This window comes from Rhinopithecus roxellana, chromosome 8 (assembly GCF_007565055.1).
Source record: "Rhinopithecus roxellana isolate Shanxi Qingling chromosome 8, ASM756505v1, whole genome shotgun sequence".
Classification (NCBI taxonomy): domain Eukaryota; kingdom Metazoa; phylum Chordata; class Mammalia; order Primates; family Cercopithecidae; genus Rhinopithecus; species Rhinopithecus roxellana.
Window position 1 is genome coordinate 130,020,942 of NC_044556.1, and position 23,357 is coordinate 130,044,298.

Below are 23,357 nucleotides of genomic sequence, written 5' to 3' on the forward strand. Positions count from 1 at the left end.
GCTTTATTAGAAGATTTATCTTTTCAAAAAACTTATTAAACCAAACAATAGCATTATATTCTGATAGGTATTATCATAGAAATATACACACACACAAAAGTATGAACACAGGGACAGAAGTGACCAAAGCTTCCTTGAGAGTAGGGGTGGCGTCCATGCAGTCTTCTCAGAAATAACACTTGAACTGATTCTTTAATTCTGTAGGTCGTTAGGCAGACAGAGCAGCAAGGGAAATTTGGAAGAAGAAATAAGTATATGCTGAGGATCCTAAGTATATTAACCCGGCTTGTGTAATGAATGAATAAACCAAGAAATGTAAGAAGGAGAAAGGAAAACACTTGGGGGAATATATGCTTAGTTTGTTGGCTGAGGAATAGCCAAAATCAGAAGTTCACATGGCATTTCAACACTTGAAGCTTAAAATCAAGGAAAGGTCAAAGATAGTGATACAAATTTGAGACTCACTCTAAGTGATAGTAGTTGAAGTTATGGTTAAGATTGCCCAAGGAGAACATGTAGTATAAAATAGAAAGAGGGCCGGCGTGGTAGCTTACATCTGTAATACCAGCACTTTGGGAGGCCGAGGCGGGTGGATCATCTGAGGTTAGGAGTTGGAGACCAGCCTGGCCAACATGGCGAAGCCCCATCTCTACTAAAAATACAAAAAAAAATTAGCTGGGTGTTGTGGCACATGCCTGTAATCCCAGCTACTCGGGAGACTGAGGCAGGATAATCTCTTGAATCCGGGAAGTGGAGGTTGCAGTGAGCCAAGATCGTGCCACTGCACTCCAGCCTGGGCAACAGAGTGAGACTCCTTCTCAAAAAAAAAAGTTAGAAAAGGACCAAAACAAAACCATTAATTTAAGGAAAGACAGAAAAATTTAAAGCAAATGAAAGAAACAAGGAAAGCTTGTTAGAGTTGGGAAGAGAAGCAGGTGAGAGTAAAGTCATAGGATATAAGAATGTTGACATGATTTCAAGCTTACAGAAAAGTTGCAAGAATAATAGAAAGTCCACAAAAAGCTTTCATCCAGATTATCCTAACCTTTTACTGTATTTTGTTTAGCAAGTAGAGCTTTTAAAGGAGATATTGTCAACATCTAATGTTGCAAAGCAATAAATTATCTATTGGATTTAGCAATTCAAAGTATAGATAAAGCTTATTCAGAATAGTTTTAGTAGAGCAGTTGGGATGGAAGCAGGTTGTGATAAACCGTGATGTTAATGAAAAGTAAAGAAGTAGAAACAGTGAGCAGTAGCTCCCTTTCCCAGAAGTTTGATTTCGAAGCGAAGGGAAAAAAGGGAGTGATAACCTAGCAACACTGCCTATTATGATTATTCAAACGCAAAACCTCTCTCTCCTACTCATCTTTCTCATCTTTTCCAAAATATTCTCAGACTTATGTTACTTCGCTTTTTCTGTTTTATATTACATCTTTCTTCATTTTTATCTTGACTATAAAGTACAGTCATTTGGCCAAATAAGTTTACTTTGAAGCTGTAATTCTTATTTTGTTAATTTTGTTGTTATTGTTTCCATGTATCCATAAAAAGAAGCAGTAGTGGTAATAGCCGCCAAGAAAGTCCTTCAGTTCCATCTTGTCAGGAAAATGAGAAGAAACTTAATGGTGAAAAGATAGAGAGTTCCATTGATGAACAGGTTCAGACTGCTGCAGATGATTCTCTACGAAGTGATAGCGTTCCATCTCTTCCTGATGAAAAAGGTAACTTTCTTTGCAAATAAATGTGTAACCATTTGTTTGGAAACCAGAGGAAAGGTGATCCTTGTTATAAAGTAGCAAATAAGCTGTATGCGGTGGCTCATGCCAGTAATTCCAGCACTTTGGGAGGCTGAGGTGGGAGAATTGCTTGAGCCTAGGAGTTTGAAACCATCCAGGGAAACATAGGGAGACCCCTGTCTCTACAAAACAATTAAAAATTAGCCAGGCTTGGTGGCACAGCCTATGGTCCTAGTATGTGAGAGGCTGAGATGGGAGAATCACTTTAGCCTAGGAATCAAGTCTACAGTGAGCTATGATTGAGCCATAGCACTCCAGCTTCGGCAACAGAGCAAGACCCTGTCTCAAAAAAAAATTAAATAAATAAATAAAGTGGCAGACAACTTGACTGCAACTGTGTTCTAGTATTTTGGAATGTAGACATGAAAAGTGATATATTTGGATACTTAGCTGAGGAGATTTCTAACTTTATTTCGTTAATATTTACTAAACTTAATCTCATGAATAATATAGCGTTTCTGACTAAAGCACTGATGACAAATTTAATTGTAGATAATATTTGTAAACCTTAGAAAGAAACACAGTAACCATGTGTGACTTGTTTGTACCATGGTGCCTGGGCTTCCAATAACAGTGAATAAATAATTTTCAAGTGACTATTTTAAAATATCATGAACAGTGACTTTATTTAACTTCTTTAAACAATATTGAATTACTTGCCCAGTGCTTTACTTGACTAGCAGAAATACAAAAACAAAAATGTATTAGTTGGACTGCTGCTACTTCTGGCCATGATGGAACAACAGGGACTAGATTTGCTTACCCTCTTTTTTTTCATTTTTTATTTTTTATTTATTTTTTAATTTTTTGTGTGAGACAGAATCTTGCTCTGTCACCAGGCTGGAGTGCAGTGGCATGATCTCAGTTCACAGGAACCTCCGCCTCCTGGGTTCAAGCAATTCTTCTGCCTTAGCCTCCTGAGTAGCTGGGATTATAGGCATGCGCCACAACGCCTGGCTAATTTTTGTATTTTTAGTAGAGACGGGGTTTCACCATACTGGTCAGGCTGGTCTCGAATTCCTGAACTCATGATCTGCCCTCCTTGGCCTCCCAAAGTGCTGGGATTACAGGTGTGAGCAACTGTGCCCAGCCTGCTTCCCTCTTAAAGCAAGTAAAATATCAGGCAAAACATGAAGTAACTATTTTTAAGACAGTGGGCCTCAGGCAGTGAATTGTGTTGATTCATGAGAGACTGGAAACAAATGAGTGCTACAGTTCTACCAGTTTACTGCCTAGGGAGTTTCCAGACTGCAGAGCATGGAGCCCAGTGGTCTTCTTGAGTTGAGGAAATTGAGTTAGGAAACTGAAGAAGCCAAGACAGCTAGAATTCACAGGGCAGCCACTATCCAAAGAACGAAACCCTTAAAAACCTCTTACGTAGGAGAAAATACAAATCTAGGCAACATTTGGTTTGGTGATGACTTCTCAGGTATGTAACACCTCAAGGTATGATCTGTGAAAGAAAAAATTGATGAATTGTGCTTTATCAGAATTTTAAAACTTCCACTCTGTGAAAGACTTTGTGAAGAGAATGAAAAGACAAGCCACAGATTGGGAGAAAATATTTGCAAATCACATATTTGATAAAGGATTTCTATCTAGAATATGTAAAGAACTCTCGAAACTCAATAATAGAAGGCGGGGTGTGGTGGCTCATACCTGAAATCCCAGCACTTTGGGAGGCTGAGGCAGGCAGATCACCTAAGGTCAGGAATTCGAGACCAGCCTGGCTAACATGGTGAAACCTCATCTCTACTAAAAATGCAAAAATTATCTGGGCATGGTGGTACGCACCTGTAGTCTCAGCTACTCAGGAGGCTGAAGCAGAATTGCTCAAACCTTGGAGGTGGAGGTTGCAGTGAGCCGAGATTGTGCCACTGCATTCCAGCCTGGGCAACAAGAGTGAGATTCTGTCTCAAAAAAAAAAAAAATTCAATAATAGTTGTTCAAAAACAACTCAATTTTTTAAATGTACAGAAGATCTGAACAGATACTTTATTGAAGAAAATATGCAGATGGCACATAGACACAGGAAAAAGTCTTCAACCGCATATATCATTAAAGAAATTACAATTGAAATCACAGGATACCATAACATATTACTAGAATGACTATCAGAAAAACGGATAATAATAAATTGGTGACAAGGATGCAGAGCAACAGGAACTTGCATACATTGCTGGTGAGAATGGAAAATTATATGGTCACCGTGGAAGATAGTTTCATAGTGTCTTATAAGACTTAACCATACAATCCAGCAATCACATGCCTGGGTATTTACCGAGTGATCTGAAAATTTACGTCTACATAAAAACCTATATACTGATGTTCATAGCAGCATGTTCATAATTGCTAAGAACTAGAAGCAATCAAGATGTCCTTTACTAGGGGAATGGATAAACTGGTACATCCATACAATGAAATACTATTCAGCTATTAAAAGGAATAATCTTTTGATTCATGCAACAACATGGACAAATTTTACAGTCCTGCACTCTACCAGACCTCCCCTCTACCAGGGGAGCTTTTGAAGGGTGCGCACTTGGACGAATTTTAAGTGAATTTCACTAAGTGAAAAAGCAGGCCGCAAAAGTCTATCTGTTATTATATGGTTCAATTTATATGACAGTCTGTAAAAGGCACAACTAAAGAGATGGAAAAAGTTGGTTTCTAGGCATTAGGGGGAAGAGGATGCATGGAGGGACGTTTAGGGTGAAGGAACTGTTACATAAGAGTAGTTGTTCTGTATGTATGTATGTTCTGTATGATGCTGTGTATTTGTCAAAACCTTGGAACTGTGTATCACAATGAGTAAATTTTAGTATCTGTGAACTAATCATGCAAACACACACATGAATCAGGATATTGGGAGATCCCAAAATGGAACGCAGCCTGTGATAAATGGATCTAACTGTATTACAAATATATGGCATAATGACATTGAAGCAGTTAGGGGAAAAGAGCTGACCTAAGTAAGTAACTTTGGAAAATGGTGTCTTGAGTGGAAACTATTAATATAAGCCTAATACAAAAGGAATGGTACATAAACCTATACTCTAGTTGGATAATAGTTTTTCACGGGGGTACAGGTTGACAGTACTTTACATATATATTGGGTTTGAACAAATAAGTAAATGAGTGTTGGATGGTGAGAGCCGTGTTTCTCGGTGTTGGAAGGGAAGGTACACAAGAAAGGAAGACTAGAATGAACTCTGGTACTGGATCGTAGACATAAGTATGAATTCATGTTTAACTGGCTGACTGGATGGATACAAAAGCAATTGTAATTGTGTGCGTGTGTGCACACACATGTATACATGGATTAATATACATCCATATATTACCTAGCTCTGTCCACTGAGCAAGTGCAGAAGCAGTGATACACCCGTGGTAACAAGGACAACTAGTGCCTACAAATTCTTTCTTTCTTTCTGATTTTTTTAAGAGATGGGGTCTTGCTCTGTCACCCAGGCTGGTCTCAAACTCCTGGCCTCGAGGGATCCTCCCACCTTGGCATCCCAAAATGCTGGGATTGCAGGTGTGAGCCACTGTGCCTGGCCCCTAGATTGTGGTTTCTAAGTATCATTCCTTAATAAAATAAATAAGAGCTTTTTGGAGAAATGGCTGATTCTAGGGCTGTAGGGAAAATACAATTTGAGCCTGGAGTATCTTGTAGTACCAGAAAGTGAAGAAATATTCAATAAAAACAAACAAACAAACAAAAAAAACCATGTCAAAGGCACACAGGAACCAGCCTGAAAGATCCGTCATATTCTAATTAAACTTGGAATTAATGAGTTTTTTAAAAAGATATTTTTACTTGCATTTCTTTGATTGATAGTAATGTTAAACAGTTTTTCGCTTTTACTATTTATATTTGCTTTGTAAAGCATCTGATCTGACCTTTTTTCATTTTTCTATAGGTGCATTAGTGGTTTTCTAATTGATTTGTAAGAGCTCTCTAAATTTTTTGCAACATTAATCTTTATATTTCTTAACCTAATATTTCTAGGTATTTTTAGAGGTTTTTTCCTTGCTTGTAAGGCAAATGAATTTTAATATTTCATGTCTATTTTTTAGTGATCAGTTTTATGAATTTATGTTGGATTGTCCCATAAAGAGGCAAAGGGCTACTAATTGAATACCTACTGAGAACAGTTATAATAATAAAATCTACTTTCTCCATATTCTTTTAGACTCAACATCTATTGCAACAGAATATTCTCTGAAATTTGATGAATCCATGACAGAAGATGAAATAGAAGAACAATCATTTCGATCATTACTACCTTCAGAGAGTCACCGCAGATTTAATATGGAAAAGAGAAGAAGTCATCATGATGACTCTGATGAAGAAGCTTCTCCAGAAAAAACTACACTGTCTACTGCCAAGGTGTGTTTCACTTTATCTGTGGAGGTAAATGGTTGTGGATATGTTCTCTCAAAGATAAGAGAAAACATTTTGTACTTGTCTCATTTGTCAGCTACTAGAATGATTTTTCTAAGATACCAGTTTTATTTTATAGTTTTCCTATGAAATCTGGCTTCCCTTTCCTTACAAAGTACAATACAAACTTATTTTTTGGAATGATATATGAGGCCTTTGAGGATCTGAGCCAATATTATCTCTCTAGCTTTTGTACTTGCTTCACTCTTCTAATGCTGTATTCCATTTAGAAATTTACATTCGTTCTTACCAAATTGTATGCTTTTTGGTTAGCAGAAACAAATTCTTATCCCACTTTGGATCCTTGGGACAGTAATTGGCTTGCAGTAGTTTATTAAAATTTTATTGGCTGAGTAAATTAGCAGATGAATGTTAATCTGCCTCATGTGCCTTTTTAAAGAATATTCTCTTACATTGTTGATGACCTTGTTAAATACATAGTTTGTTTTTGTAAATGCATACCTCTTTTAGTGGAGTTAAGTACCAAAAGGTTAGATGATGATAAACAAGAAAGAAACCATCTACTTTAGGAACTGAACATGCCATTCTCAGGAGGACAAGATAGCTTTTCTAAATTTACTATGGAGATGGTTCGACAGTATATGAAAGAAGAAGAAATGAGGGCAGCTCACCAGTCTTCACTCCTGCGTCTCCGCGAAAAGGCCTTGAAGGAGAAGACTAAGGCTGAGTTGGCCTGGTTAGAGCATCAAAAAAAGTAAGTTCTTTCAATGAGCACAGTTTTCACTGATTTCTTCATTCATAGAACAGAATGCTTTATATTTTAAGATGTTTTTGTTTCCTCATTTGATTTGATTTGAGCAACCCAGTTTCTCAAGCTAGAAATATGGCAGTCATATTTGATTTGTATTTCTTTCAAGACCTCCTCCTACCCACATAACATTTTCTTTGCATTCCTGTTTTATCACTTAACTGACTGTAATCTTATGTTGTCATATGATACAATATTGTAAATTTCCCAAAGTCCTTCTGTCTTCAGAGGACACATTCTAGGGCTTGCATATACCTCAGTAAAATACTTATTCGGATTTGAATGGTTACAGCTACTTGTAGCAACTGCTTTTCACATTTGAAAATGTTAAATTGGTTTGTAGACTTTTTAGTAGTCTAGAATTCTTGACATTATTCAGGTAAGAGAAATTTAATCAAATCTTTGTCTGAATGAAAAATATTATTTGCAGACATCTACGAGACAAAGGAGAGGATGATAAAATGCCCCCACTCCGGAAGAAACAGCGTGGTTTGCTTTTAAGGTTGCAGCAAGAAAAGGTATGTTAGGGAAGACACCCCTTTAGGACAACTTATAAGGCAAGTTAGTTTATGGAATCTATTATTTTGCCAGATTTCTTTTCCTTATTATTGCCTTAAATGAGATTTAGTTGATACTTCCACTGTTTATGTTCATACTACTATAATTATAGGGGTTGCTTGATAATCTACTGTATTTCTCCTAAATTAGGATTGTGTGTCACTGCTAAATTAATAAAATACACAGGCAAACTTTCTACCTTCGTGTAGTAAGTAGAAGAAAAATACTCTTTTGAAATACATATTTTAAAATTTAAGATATGTGTAAAATAATCTATTTGGATTAAATTTTAAATTATTGTTTCCCTAGACTTTCATGACATATTAATTACATATTGATAAATATTTTGGCTTAATGGACTTAGAAAGACCTTAGTTTTGAATTCTGGAGAGGCAGTATGGTGGTGTAGTGGTAAAGAATTCAGGCTCTGGAGTTAGATTTCCTAGGCTGAAATCCCAGCTTTACCAGTTGCTGGTTTCATAACCTGGAACAAGTTACTTAACTTCTCTGTGTCTCAGTTTCCTCATCTGTAAACTGAAGATAATAATAGTAACATACTTTATAGGGTTGTTTTGAGGAATAAGTGAGTTAATACATAAAATAAACTTAGAACAGACCGTGGCACAATGGTAAGTGCTCAATAAATGTTAGTTGCTATTATTCGAATTCCAGTGTTGTCACTTGCAACTGTGTGATCACGGTCAAAGTTTAAGTAACTCTCTGAGACTTAATTTCCTCATCTGTAGGAGTGGGATTATACTTCATATGGTGGTTGTGAGGATTAAATGAGGTAACATATGTAAAGTGTGTTTCACTGTGCCTGGTAAGTATTCAATAGATTCTAGTTATTTTTTTCCATATTAACCTGTTGTCAGGTGCTAGCTACTATGTTAGATGATTTAGGAACCTAATTATCTGAATTATATATTAGCTTATTACTTAGTTATATGTTTATCCCAGGAAACATTACAGATGATATGAATTTGAATAAATTCTGAATTCTATTTAAAAAAAAAAAAAAGTTGTGTATTTTTAATCCAAAAAATTGATTTTAAAATAAATTAAAATTTTTCTTAGTTAAAATAAGTAAATAACTTTCTATAATGTTACAGTAGCTTTCTGTTATAAAATAAAATGAAAACAAGATTTATGAATTTATCCCTCATTCTGTGAGGTTTCTTTTCACTTTCTTGATAGTATCCTTTGAAGTATAAAATTTTTCATTTTAATACGTCTGGTATTTTATTGCATGCCTGCTAATAACACATTTTTTGTTTTGATTAGTTTGAAAATGTATTTGTTTCACCTTTATTTTTGAAGAATATTTTTAATAGGCATAAAATTATTTTCTTTCAGCACTTTTAAAGATATTTTTCCATTATTTACTGCTTTCTATTGTTTATGTGGAGAGGTCAGTTATCTTAATCTTGTTCTTTTGAAGGTTCCTTTTAAGATTATTTAAAAATTATCCAATTTTTCAGTAGTTTTACTATGATGCATGTAGGCGTGGTTTCCTTTGTATTCATCCTATTTAAGATTTGCTGAGCTTCTTGTATTGGTTGTTTTATTTAATCAGTTTTTCAGAAACTGTCTCTTCATGTATTGCCTCTGCTCCCGCCTCCCTTTTTTTTTTTTTTTTTTTTTTTTGAGACAGGGTCCCACTCAGTTGTGCAGGCTGGAGTACAGTGGCACGATCTCAGCTCACTGCAGCCTCTGCCTCTAGAGCTCAAGCAGTCCTCTTACCCAAGCCTTCCCTGTAGCTGGGACCACAGGTGTGCGCCACCAGTGCCAGGTAATTTTTTGTAGAGATGGGGTTTCGCCATGTTGCCCAGGCTGGTCTTGAACTTCTGGACTCAAGTGATCCCCCAACCTTGGCCTCCCAGAGTACTGGGATTACAGGTGTGAACTACTGTGCCTGGCCACTTCTGCCTCATTCTTTTTCTCCTTTCCTTCAGGGACTTCAATTAGACATAGGTTAGACCTTTTGACCATTTGCCACATCCCTTTCCTCTGTCTTGTTTGTATTTTATTCCTTAAAACAAACAAATTAAAAACTAAAAACACTGTGCTTCAGTTTGGAAAGTTTTTATTGACCTGTCTTTGAGTTCATTAGTATGTCTTCTACTTTGCCCAATGCACTGCTAAGTGTCTCCAGTGAATTCTTAATTTGATTTGTTTTAGTTCTATAATACCCAGTTTTATTCTTTTTAAAATAGATTTTAAGTCTGTTGAAATTTTCTACCCTTTAATCTACTTGTTTTTTTTTTATTTGTTTGTTTTTGTTTTTGAGACGGAGTTTCACTCTTCCTGCCCAGGCTAGAGTGCAATGGTGCGATCTTGGCTAACTGCAAACCCTGCCTCTCGGGTACAAGTGATTCTCCTGCCTCAGCCTCCTGAGTAGCTGGGATTACAGGTGCACCCAGCTAATTTTTTTGTATTTTTAGTAGAGATGGGGTTTCACCATGTTGGCCAGGCTGGTCTCAAACCCCTGACCTCAGGTGATCCACCCGCCTTGGCTTCTCAAAGGGCCGGGATTACAGGCATGAGCCACCGTGCCTGGCCTACTTTTCTATCTTTTTCTACATATTATCCATAGTTATTTTAATTTTCTGTACTGTTATTTCTTCCCTGTCTGCTTATATGTAGCCATCTGTGCCTCTATTATTACTATTGTCTGTTTTCTTTTTTTTTTTTTTTTACCTGTCGTATGGCTCCTTTTCTTTGCATGCCTAGTAATTTTTTTGTTAAGTACTAGCCAACAGCATATAAATAACTGCAAAGGCTCCAGCTGATGGTCTTTTCCCCCAGAGAGGATTTATCCTTTCTTTTGCTATTTTATTAGAGTTTTCTTTTGCTATTTTATTAGAGTTATCAACTGTTCATCTTAATTCATTCAAAGATTGTGCTGGGTTAGGGTTGGGTTGTAGAGTTGGTAAGCCTCAGTCTACTTCTGGTTGGCATTGTCCCTGGGTTGGGGCTCTCCAGGCTTCACTGGAAACCCAGATAAAATTTTTTACTCAGCACAAGAGACTGGGGATTTCTGCTCTGCTTTCGAGACTTTTCTGGGTTGACTCCTTAGCCCTCTATGTGCTCCTGCAGAACTTGACAACTGCTTTGAGGAGAATGTGAGTTTGAGATCTCCTGAGTCTCCAGTTTTGTCACTGTGCCTCTGTATAGCTGGTTAGAGTGTTGACTGGTGTAACCACTTTGAGTTGAGAGCAATTGCCACTACCTGGTTCAGTTGAGGACATATATGATATATGACTCAGCAGTTCTGTCTTGTTATATATCCTAAAAAAGCTTTCACATATGTGCAGGGGAAAATGGAAACAACTGAATTTCTTCAATAAAAGAATAGATGAAATAAAACATATTCTTGCAAGAAAGTATAGTACTACAGGAAACTGAATGTATTAGACATCAGCACTGTCTATAGAGATATCTGAAATGATAGTAATTTTCTATATCTGTGTTATCCAATACTGTAGCTACTAGCCACATGTAGCTAGAAGCTGTCATACTGGAGAGTGTAGCAGTAGATCTTCCTTTACCAAAAACCATAATGTTCTTTTTTATAGAAAAGCAAGATGCAAAGAATATATACAGTATTATACCAGTCATGTAAATTTTTTTAACGTAACCAATTAGTAGTATATGTTCTGTGGAACCACTCATGCATCAAAAGCAAAAAACCACATATAGGAATGATGCACTTCTGGGGAAGAGAGGAAGGAGGAAGAGATTGGCATGGAGTTTGGTTTCATCTGTATTTATCTATTTATAGATAATAACATATTTGAAACAAATGTGCAAACTGTTAAATATGTTTAATGCCAGTGGTAGGGATATGAGTGACTACTTTTTCTTTTTGTAATACTTAAGAATTTTTTAAGTAAATGTGCAAAATATACTCTTTGATCCAATTGGTTACCCCTGAAAAGTTGCCTTATAAGGTTGAAAGAACCAAAGTGTAAGAATCTATGTGCTAAGATCTCTATTGCAACTGTAGCAGTAAGAATTCTTTTGACTGATAGTGAAATGGCTGGTTCTAAGCAATTTGGTACAACCATATCCAAAAAAGAGAGACTGTATTTTCCTATGTCTTACTAGTTTTACCCTCCCTGAAGTGATATTCATAACACATAAAAATAACCATTTTAATAAAGTGAATAATTCACTTATACCATTCACCATTTTAAAGTGAACAATTCGTTTGTACAACTTTGTGTGTTCTTACAAGAGGACCAAACCTTGTTTCCCAAGTATTTCTTCGAAATTGTCTCTTTTTTCTTCTAGGCTTGAATTGGGTGAATTTATACATTATTTGGTTCAGAAACTCAGGCCTAGGTTAGTGGAAGTTTCAAAATGTACTTTGTGAAACTCTGGCCTCTAAGACCCTTTCACAGGTCTGGAAGATCAAAACTATTTTCATAATGATACTCTGATATGAATTTATCCTTTTCACTGTGTTGACATTTGCACTAAATAGTAGAAAACAATGCTGAGTAAAACTGCTGGTGCTTTAGCACAAGTCAGTGGCACCAAACCATATTGGTAATTGTCTTATTCTTCATGCCACTTACTTGCAGTTAAAGAAAGCAAGTTTCATTTAGAATGTCCTGATTGAGTAGTAAGAATTATTAATTTTATTGTCTTAAACTCTTGAGTACATTTCTTTTTTGTATTCTGTGTGACAGAAACGGGAAATCCATAATCAGACACCTTTGCTCGATACCAGAATATAGTGATTAATTCAAGGAGAAGTATTTTTGCGCTTGTTTGAATTGTGAGCTTTTTTTTAAAATTTTTTTTCATGGAATAGTATTTTTACTTGAAAGAATGATTCAAGGCAAACTGTGCTAATTCAGATTTGTTTTTTTTTTGTTTTGTTTTGTTTTTTTTTTGAGACGGAGTCTTGCTCTGCCACCCAGGCTGGAGTGCAGTGGCACAATCTCAGCTCACTGCAAGCTCCGCCTCCCGGGTTTACGCCATTCTCCTGCCTCAGCCTCCCGAGTAGCTGGGACTACAGGCGCCCGCCTTGTCGCCCGGCTAGTTTTTTGTATTTTTAAGTAGAGACAGGGTTTCACCGTATTAGCCAGGATGGTCTCGATCTCCTGACCTCGTGATCCGCCCGTCTCGGCCTCCCAAAGTGCTGGGATTACAGGCTTGAGCCACCGCGCCCGGCCAGATTTGGTTATTTGACAAATGTTTTTCTCAAAAACAAAGCAGTATCCCTATCACTTCAAAAAAATAACTGACAGTATATGTTGCCAATGATAAAATTCGAGCTTTCACACACAAGTCAGGATTCTGAAAAATTTCCATTGCTCACCCAAAATAATTTTTCTTTTGAGATTAATGGTGATATTCATGAGTATAACTGTTTGATATTGCATAATGAAGTGTGTCAACATTTAGAAAATCCGCATAACTTAGTGAACCAACATTTTCCCAGTGATCAATGCACAGTGTTAAAAAAAATCAAGCTAGACGACAAAGAGATATGCAAAATGCTAAAATATCATTCTTTTCACTAAATTATTTTTTGTTTTGGAAAATATAGTTACTTTCTTTAAAATGTACACAACCATTGTGTACTCCTTAGGGAATGAGAATAAAGAGCAAATAATATATTTGCTCATAATGTATTTAGTATTATAAAAAATGTTTTGATGCTCAGAGTCCCCTGACAGGGTCTCAAGACTTCCAGGAACTCCATAGAGCACACTTTGAGAACTACTACTCCAGAAAAATTTATAAATGTGCCCAAGAAGACAAAATATGTAAGGCTCTTCACTTACAGCATTGTTTGTACAATAGTAAAAAATAGACAGTAACCTTAAAATCTCACCATATGGGGTGGGCACAGTGGCTCACACCTACAATCCCAGTGCTTTGGGAGGCCAAAGCAGACGGATCACTTGAGGCCAGGAGTTTGAGACCACCCTGGGCAACATAGCAAGACCCTGTGTCTACAAAAATAAAAAATAAAAATTAGCTATGCATGGTGGAATGTGCTTGTAGTCCTAGCTACTTGGGAGGCTAAGGTGGGAAGATCACTTGAGCCCACAAGTTTGAGGCTGCATTGAGCTGTGATTGAGCCACTGTACTCCAGCCTGGGCAACAGAGCAAGACCTTGTCTCTAAAAAATTTTAAAAATAAAAATAATCCCACCATATGGGTAATAGATAAATATATGGTTCTCCACTGTAATTTTATGCAGCATTAAAAGGCATAAATTAGCATGGCAAAATATCAAAAGTGATATCTAGTAAAGCAAGATTTAAAACATATACATATGATAGTTATAAAATATTTTTAAACATACAAACCAAATATTGTATCTTTTTGTTTGCAGATAAGCACAAATATTTTTAGAATAATTTAAAAAGAATGTGCTGGAAGGATAGATACCAAACCCATGATAGTTGTTACCTCTGAGGAGTTGGGGCGCAAGATTGCAGACTAATTTAACCGTAATGTTTTATTTCTTTACAGGATTAAAGACTTGGAGAAAATATAACTGAATATTAACAATTGTTAATTTGATGTTTTGGAAGTGTAGATGTTTATAAAGCACTTTTTTGCATTTTAAGGTAGTTTCAAAAAATCTCAATGATTAAAATAATTGTAACTACAAATTTTAATGTCTTTATTATGCTTTATTAATAAGAAAACATTGGTTGATTGATTGTTGATTGATTGAGACAGGGTCTCACTCTGTTTCCCGGGCTGGAGTGCAGTGGCATGATTTTGGCTCACTGCAACCTTGACCTCCTGGGCTCAGGTTGATCCTCCCACCTCAGCCTCCCAAGTAGCTGGGACCACAGGTGAGTGCCACCATGCCTGGCTGATTTTTGTATCTTTTGTAGAGGTGGGGTTTCACCGTGTTGCCCAGGCTAGTCAACTCCTGGGCTCAAGTGATCTGCCTGCCTTGGCCTCCCAAAGTGCTAGGATTACAGGTGTGAGCCAACATATCTAACCAAGAAAACAGATTTAAAACAAATTTATTTTTAAAAAAGGATTATCTGTTAAATTTTGACAATTATTAGCAGTGAAGTGTGTTATCTTCTGCCCACATAGCAACTGAAAACTTAGTATTCTGTGTGGAGAGAGATTGGTGCAATGTAGTCTTAAATGTTTCTGGTAGCATTGTAGGCGGGGGCAGTCCTTTTTTGAAAGCAATTTTAAAAACTGTTTTTAAGATCCATAAAATGATTCATTGTCTTTGACTTGTTTATTTTACTTTTAGAAATCTCTCCTAAAGAACTAGTCTGTGGTATGGGCATTAAAGCATTATTTGGGATAGTAAAACATTATAGGGGCCTAAAAGTTTAGCAATAGAATAATAGTTACATTAATTAGTTTACTTGATAAGCAGCTATTAAACTAGTAAGTGTAAACGTTAAGTAGCATTATGGAAAAATGTGAAATGTATGTTTTAAAATGGAATATGAAATTATCAGTCTAATTATAATTTAAATAAAATTAAGGGATCATATTAAATTATTTTAGAATGGTGAGATTGTATGTGATTTATTTCCTCATTATTTTTTAAACTTTTCAGTATTACTACTTCTGTTATAAAATACTATATGTATTTGTTTTTAATATATGTGATGATTTTTTTTTTAATATTACTTTGGCCTTGTCTTCTCCCAATCTTGATCCCTGTCTTAACTCTTTAAACCTTAGGCAGAAATAAAACGTCTTCAAGAAGCCAATAAGGCAGCTCGGAAGGAAAGACAGCTGATTCTTAAACAGCAGGAGGAGATAGAAAGGATCCGCCAGACCACCATAAAACTACAGGAGAAGCTGAAGTCTGCAGGGGAGAGTAAATTGGTAAACTACATGAAGTTATTATTTGTTTCCTGTCTTACGTTGATTGCCGGTATCTCACCCTGTCTCATGTTCTAAGATGATATTCATTCAAACAGTATGATACAATAATGAACTAGGATAAAGTTCTATGGATGGGCCAGTCTTAGTCCATTTTCTGTTGCTATAATTGAATACCTAAGACTGGGTAATTTATAAAGGAGCAAAATTTTTTCTTACAGTTCTGGAAGGTGAGAAGTTCAAGGTCAAGGTGCCACATCTGGTGAGGGCCTTCTTGCTGGTAGGGACTCTCCGCAGAGTCCCAAGGGGTGATGCAGGGCATCACATGACACAGGGGCTGAGCGTGCTAACTCAATCCTCTCTTTCTTATTAATCCACTAAAGTCCAACCCTTATGACATCGTCCTATTTCTAATTACCTTTCAAAAGTTCTACCTCTCAAATACCATAGTCTGATTTCCCACTGTCTTAACTTTACAATGAAAATTAAGATTCAACGTGAGTTACAGAGGGGACAAACATTCAAACTGTAGCAATGCCCTAATGTATAGTGAGAGTTTTATTTTTTTCCTATGGAATATTCAAATTTTGAAAGGGCCACATAGTTCTTATACAATATTAGTTTAATTTAGTTTATATTTCACTTACAAACTAAATTGGAACAGAGGGCTTTGCTCTTATTTATCAATTCAAATATATTCTTCAGAATTAATGGGGGACACTGTTTTACTATTTACATGATACACATCTTAGCTATCCAACTTTAATACAATGATACATGATTCAAAGGAGATATTAGACAAAAACAAAATTTGAAACTTTTTTTTTTTTTTTTGTGGGGGGAGGACACGGTCTCACTCCATCACCTGGACTGGAATAAAATGGTGCAATCACAGCTCACAGCAGGCTTGACCTCCCAGGGGTCAGGTAATCCTCTCACCTCAGCCTTCCCAGTAGCTGGGACTATAGGCATGCACCTCCACCCCCAGCTAACTTTTTGTAGAGATGGGGTTTCGCCATGTTGCTCAGGCTGGTCTCCAACTCCTGGGCTCAAGCAATCCATCTGCCTCAGCCTTCCAGAGTGTTGGGATTACAGGTGGGAGCCTGTAATACCTTAGAGCCTGAGCATACCTTAGAATGTTCAGTGGACCTATTCTAAGGTACTATAAAATGTCAGTGTAGGGCTGGGTGCCGTGACTCACGCCTGTAATCGCAACAGTTTGGGAGGCCTAGGTGGGCAGATCGCTTGAGCTCAGGAGTTTGAGATCAGCCTGGGCAACAGGGCAAAACACCCAGCTCTACAAAAAATACAAAAATTAGCCGGGCGTGGTGGCATACACCTATAGTCCCAGCTACTTGTGAGGCTGAGGTGGGAGGATTGCTTCAGCCTAGCAGGCCGAGGCTGCAGTTAAGCTGTGATCACACCACTGCACTCCAGCCTAGGTGATAAAGCAAGACCCTGTCTCAAAAAAAAAAAAAAAAAGTCATTATAGTGTGAGAAAACTCAAACTGTATAGCAGTATAATTTTTAAAATTCCTAATACGCTCTGCTTTGATTTTTAAAGTAAACTTTAAATTTTGAAAAAATCTCAAACTTACAGAAAAATGTCAAACAGTACAAAAAATTCTATTATCCTGAGTTATCTGAGAGTAAGTTGCCAACAAATTAACATTGATACATTACTACCAGTTAATCTGCAGACTACCTGAAAGTGGTTGCCCTTCTCATTCCAGCTGGGCTCTGACTCCCCAAATTGGGCTATTCCCATCTCCTCACACCTTATCTTCCTTATCTCTTTGGACTCTGACACTTGTGCTAGGAAGTTCTCTGTGGTAAGGCCATCCTCACTGTGTTTGGGCTTGCAGTTGTGTGTGGGGTCACTTCCATGTGACATTCTTGTTGGCCTTCTTGGGCTCTGATTCCCCTTACCAGCCACCCTCCTGCATTAAATGCCCTCTTCATCCTACTCAGGTTCTGAGACCCCACTCTTGCCCTCCTGTGTCCCTCAACCCCTACATAGATGCCTGCCTTGCTCTGTCCCATCCAGTGACTTTAAGATTGAACTGTTCAGGAGGAAGAAAGGGAAGCTCAAGGGCTCTACTTTTTTTTTTTTTTTTAACAAAATAAAAACAGTCATGACTGTCCCTACCCATCTTCCTGAAAAGTTAGGAGAATAAATGACTGTGGGGAAGGCATACTAAGCAATTAAAGTTTGACTTTTTGCTCATCAGAAATAATGTATTGATTAATAGTTTCCAGATGTTTTCTTTACAAACTTTTTTAATTTTTGAAAACCTAGTTTTGCATAAGGAATATTCAAAAGAAAAAACCCTTGCCCTAGTATGATTAAAATAAATGTTACATCTTCCAGTCATTCTTTGTGTCTGTACATATATGTTTTGTATAGTTATAGGTCTAACTTTTTTATTCCTTTTGAGTGGTTCAACTTTGAAATCTCAGAGAGGATATGTAGATACTAGATTACTAATAGCAGAAGCTTTTTTAGATTTCTTACATTTCTTTAAAATTATTACGTGTTGTGATATTCTCTTTTTCTCTCTATATATAAATGATGGTAAAAATATACATAATATGAAATGTACTAGTTTAACCATTTTTAAGTGTGTGGTATATTTTGTCCTTTATTATCTTATTTTCAACTCTTGTTATAAACATTGTATTGTGGATAAACTTAATTTTGAATTGACAGTATTATGATGACTTCAAGGTCCTATTAAAGTCCAATACAATTTTGCCTCTTTTTGTTTGCAGGACTCTCATAGTGATGAAGATACAAAGGATAATAAGGCAACCAGTCCTGGTCCAACTGACTTGGAGACCCGCAGTCCTTCTCCCATTTCAATCTCCAGCAGTGAAACTAGCAGCATTATGCAGAAACTGAAGAAAATGAGAAGCCGCATGGATGAAAAGTAATTTGTTTTTTATAAATATCTCTTGTTTAGTTACATTGAAAGTAGTACAACAAATAACATTTGTAATATACTTCATTAGATTAAGACAAATATTTTATGGATTCAGTAGCATTTTAGCAGAATTGTTAGAAGCCAATTGACTGTAGATCTTATTTATAAAACAATTTTAATACGAACAGGTTTCTTATTTTAAAAAACCAAAAAGGCTAGGAGTGGTGACTCACACCTATAATCCCAGCACTTTGAGAAGCTGAGGCAGGAGGATCATCTGAGCCCAGGAGTTCAAGACCAGCCTGGGCAACATAGTGAGACCCCCATCTCTACAAAAAAATAAAATTAGCTGGGCATGGTGCCATGTGCCTGTAGTCTCAGCTATGTGGGAGGCTGAGGTGGGAGGATCCTTTGAGCCTAGGAGGTCAAGGCTGCAGTGAGCTATGATTGTGCCACTGCACTCCAGCCAGGGTGACAGAGCTAGACCCTGTCTCCAAAAAAAAAAAAAAGTATCTGCACGTGTACCCATAACAAAGTTTTCCCCTTTCTTTTACGAAAAGAAAGGCATGTCTAATAATTTGGGGAAGCAACTAATGGTATATCCTGACATTTCATCCTGTGGCTCTCTGGCACCTCTCAGGCTTATTCAAATAGATGAAATTTTAACCTGGTGAGTAGGTATGAGTTCCTTAGCTAAAAGTAGAAAGGCTGAAAATTTCCAGGAATGTTGATTTAGCAGTCTAACCTTCTTCTAAAATAGTTCTAAGAATTAATGTGTAAAGACTCTGAAAGAAAGCTACTCCAACTTAGATATAGCTCAGGTGTACATCAGTGTTGACCATATAAAATGACATTTATGTGAGACTTTTACTCTTTGGGGTATATATTTAATTAAATATGGTTATAAATTAACTGCTTGTGGACTGTATTCTTGCCTCTGTAACCTCCACCCCATATCTAGCTTCCTCAAAACCCATTATATATGAAAGAGACTCATTAGAAATTTTTGTTGACTACCATTTTAAGTTCGCAATTTGAACTACTACAGATTGAATTTAAGTTTTAATTTGATAACTTTTGGCAGTATACCACACATCATCAAATTTAATGATGCTCTGTTTATATGTTAAGTCAGTCTATGATTTAGTTTGTTTTGCAACAGTCAAGCAGTTGTAAGTGAAATCCTTACTTTCTGTAGGTGCAGTTCTATATTGGCACTTCATTGCAAGAAAGGCATTTCGTAACTTAAAAATACCTAAATTGATTATGAAAATAAGTCTTAAATACAGCTTTAAAAAATTAAAAATATAAGAGGTGAAACCAAATATTGACAAATATATGAATGAACGTTCCTTTTGGATGATTTCCATGGGATAGACTGATAAAGGCTTCTTCAAGTAGGAATTTATTAAAATTTAGATTAAACATGCTTTCTTCCTTTCCTGATAAAAATTTCCAGTAGCCTATATGGGCATACTGTATTGTTCCAGCAATCTTTTGAAGTCAAAATTAGAATAATCTCTCAGATTTTTATCACTAATTTGACATTGTATATCTGCCACAAATGTCTTTGAGTGGTAAATGTTGGGGGAACACAGTGTCAGGGTGATTTCTTCATTGATCCCTTGCTCTTCTATTTCAATAAAATTTTCATTGCCAGTCTCTAAGAATGATATCCTAATTTGACCACCTTTGTAGAAAAAAGCTGTTAATTCTAGTCTGCCCTTGAGGTCAGTCAGTTTCTGGGCTGCTTATTTCAGATTTGGTTAAAGCTTTAAAAATCCTAAATAACAAGTTTAAGTTTGTATTTATTGACTTGTTCCAAATTTTGTTAATTATTTTAATATACTGCAAAATATTAATCACCTAGAGTGTTTGTATTATTCCTCCACCATTCCTTGACAACTATGGCAATTGATTTTTGAGTGATTTGTCGAGGAGAATAGGCATTGAAGCATTCAGTGACTTTTTGATCTGTTTGAGGCAATGAAATTGTGTTTGTGATAGGAATAAAGACAGTAGTGTCGAAGAAATGTTTGAATGATGGTGCTAAAATCTGAGGATGAGGCCGGGCCTGGTGGCTCACGCCTGTAATCCCAGCACTTTGGGAGGCCGAAGCGGGCACATCACCTGTGGTCAGGAGTTCAAGACCAACCATGGCCAACATGGTGAAACCCCGTCTCTACTAAAAATACAAAATTAGCCAGGTGTGGTGACACATGGCTGTAATCCCAGCTACTCTGGAGGCTGAGGCAGGAGAATCATTTGAACCTGGGAGGTGGAGGTTGCAGCGAGCTGAGCTCACACCCCTGTACTCCAGCCTGGGCAACAAGAACACAACTTAGTCTCAAAAAAAAGAAATCTGAGGATGAAGTAAAGTATTTTCCGAAATTGGTGGTGCATAGAAAAGGAAGAGTATTGTTATGCACTATTTTTTGGTCTCTGAAACAAAGTAATGTGAAGACTAGCTTTTAAATACCATTTATATTATCAGAGCACCATAGTTTCATCTCCTTCAATGATGTTGGAATGTCAGCTCAATAAATAGGGAGTCAGTTAATTTCATAGTCATTTGCTACAGTAGACACCTAACGACAAAATCATTTGAACCTCTGCTACTTCGTGACCAGGAACTTATTTGTTCCATAGATTTGCAAAGGCAGTCATTCCTGTTTTATTGTTATAAATCACCAAAGAGTAGTCGCCCTTCTCAGTAAATTTAGCTAGTTTTTAGGGGGAACCTTTTCATTTTGTGTCATTGCTTATTGGTAACTTTCTGAACTCTGATTTTATGACAGATATTTTTCTGAAGTGATCATGTCATTTTTGGCTATAGTGAAAGATTTCCTTTTTTTTTTTTACTGAGACAGTAATGCCTTTGTTGAATATTAAAAGCCATACGTTATATTCCTAACATATGGCTTTTCTTGACCTCTTCGTTGAGTAGACATTTTATAAATGTCATATAATTTCCATTTATCAGTATATTAAAAGGAAAAAATAATATTCAAAATGTGAAAGACATTAATAATAATGAAAACATGTTTGCAAAAGACATACAGTAGATCTAAGCCATGAACTGAATAGCTCTCAGTGTTTTTGGTTATATTGGTAAGTGAAATCTGAGTTTTATTACTGCAAGGGATATTATTTACAATTTAAGTGGATTGCCTATAAACATGAAACAGATATTCATGAAAAAACACCCCGATTGACTCTTCCTGTTTATGGAACAAGCGAAACACTGAAAGAATGGTGTTTTCTTCATCTTTAAGTGTTTCATTACTTAAAATAGGACACTGCATTTTTTCTTTCATTCGTTAACAGTAGCTTCTTCTTCCATATTATTTATTAATTATACACTTACTCTCTCAGCAATTGTTTATTGATTAATGTGTGAGTATGCTAAGTTCTGAGGGGTACCAAGATAAATCAGACTTAAACCCTGTTCTCAAGCTTAGAGTGTAGACGGAAAAAAGAATGAGGGGCAGGTTCATATAGAGAAGTATATCTAGATCAATTGCTAAGGAAGTTCAGAAAAGAGAAATTCTTACTCACAGTGTGATATATGTCAAGGACATTTTCATGGATGAGTGTACTTTTTTTAAGAGTCTCACTATGTTGCCCATAATAGGGTTGAATTCAAACTCCTGGGTATGAGTGATCCTCCCCACTCAGCCTCCTGAGGGAGTTAAATATATTGTTGAATTAGTAAGTACTTTCAAACATCAAAAGAAGGGGCAGAAAGTATATAGCTATTTTTTGGTTTGGTCATTCATTGCAGACCAAGGTAGCATAGAAAGATGAAACCTTTAGTCACAAAACATTTTATTTTTATTTATTTATTTATTTTTATTGAGACAGAGTCTCGCTCTGTCACCCAGGCTGGAGTGCAGTGGCACAATCTCAGCTCGCTGCAAGCTCTGCCTCCCGGGTTTACGCCATTCTCCTGCCTCAGCCTCCCGAGTAGCTGGGACTACAGGCGCCCGCCACCTCGCCCGGCTAGTTTTTTTGTATTTTTTAGTAGAGACGGGGTTTCACCGTGTTAGCCAGGATGGTCTCGATCTCCTGACCTCGTGATCCGCCCGTCTCGGCCTCCCAAAGTGCCGGGATTACAGGCTTGAGCCACCGCGCCCGGCCCACAAAACATTTTAAATACTCTTTTTACACTTCCCAGTTGGCTTACAAAGCTGTTAAAGGAGAAAAATTAATGTATTTGGTTTTAAATGATTGATCAAAAAGTTAAGCAGATAAATATTTTATGACATTTCTCTGTCCAAAAGTATTTATTGTCTGATCAATGTCAAAATCTTCACCATTAATATGAATTTTTTAAATGAAGGATTTTCAAGAGAAGGCTTTTGATATTCCATTAAAGGAGATATTTTAATGAGATTGTTTTAAATAATAATGTTAAATAGCATTGCCTTAAACTGAATAGAATTTTCTTAGATAACATTCTAGTCTACATATAGTAGCTAAATAAATCCTGATGGTCTGATACTTTGTTTTTATTCTCTGCGAGAATTCCTAGGTCAGGAATAATGTGCTGTATTATTTTGTTTACTTAGGTGTATGTAAATTATTAGATAATTTTAAGTAATAGAATAGAGTTTGCTATAGAAAATCATACCTAAGCTACATTTTCTTTTTGGTCAGAACTGTCTGTATCCTCATTTGTCCTCCTGTTTTTTTATTATTAAAGATGCTAAAATACTCAAAAGAACCCGTTTTAAAATGTAAAGCACTATGTTCCATTTTTAATTATAACAGTAATAGAATTAAAAACTCAGAAGGAATAAAATGATTTAAGGTATTAAGTTTTTTTGTGAGTTTTGGGAAGAGTAAAAAGTAATGTTTTAGTTTAGCTAGGTAGTCTCAGTAGTTTGGAGATACATAGCATTGCATAAGGATTCATTCATAAAGCAGCAGTAATTTTCTTCAAGATCAGTACAAATACAGCAGTGATTCTTAACTTTTTGGGGATCTTGAGTTCACTTGTAAATCAGATGAATGCTTTG

General features: G+C 36.4%; 1 protein-coding gene across 5 annotated transcripts in view; it reads left to right on the forward strand.

The window, feature by feature from the left end:
• Positions 1-23,357, forward strand: part of CEP350 (centrosomal protein 350) — a 167,876-nt gene that overhangs the window by 94,655 nt on the left and 49,864 nt on the right. For 4 of the 5 annotated variants that reach the window (XM_010375655.2, XM_030935149.1, XM_030935151.1 and 1 more), the window contains 6 exons: positions 1,555-1,724; positions 5,996-6,192; positions 6,777-6,961; positions 7,446-7,533; positions 15,269-15,415; positions 18,185-18,342. In XM_010375655.2, the coding sequence (XP_010373957.2) occupies positions 1,555-1,724; positions 5,996-6,192; positions 6,777-6,961; positions 7,446-7,533; positions 15,269-15,415; positions 18,185-18,342 (945 nt within the window). The remainder of the gene's footprint in view (positions 1-1,554; positions 1,725-5,995; positions 6,193-6,776; positions 6,962-7,445; positions 7,534-15,268; positions 15,416-18,184; positions 18,343-23,357) is intronic. The other variant, XM_030935150.1, reaches the window with a different exon arrangement.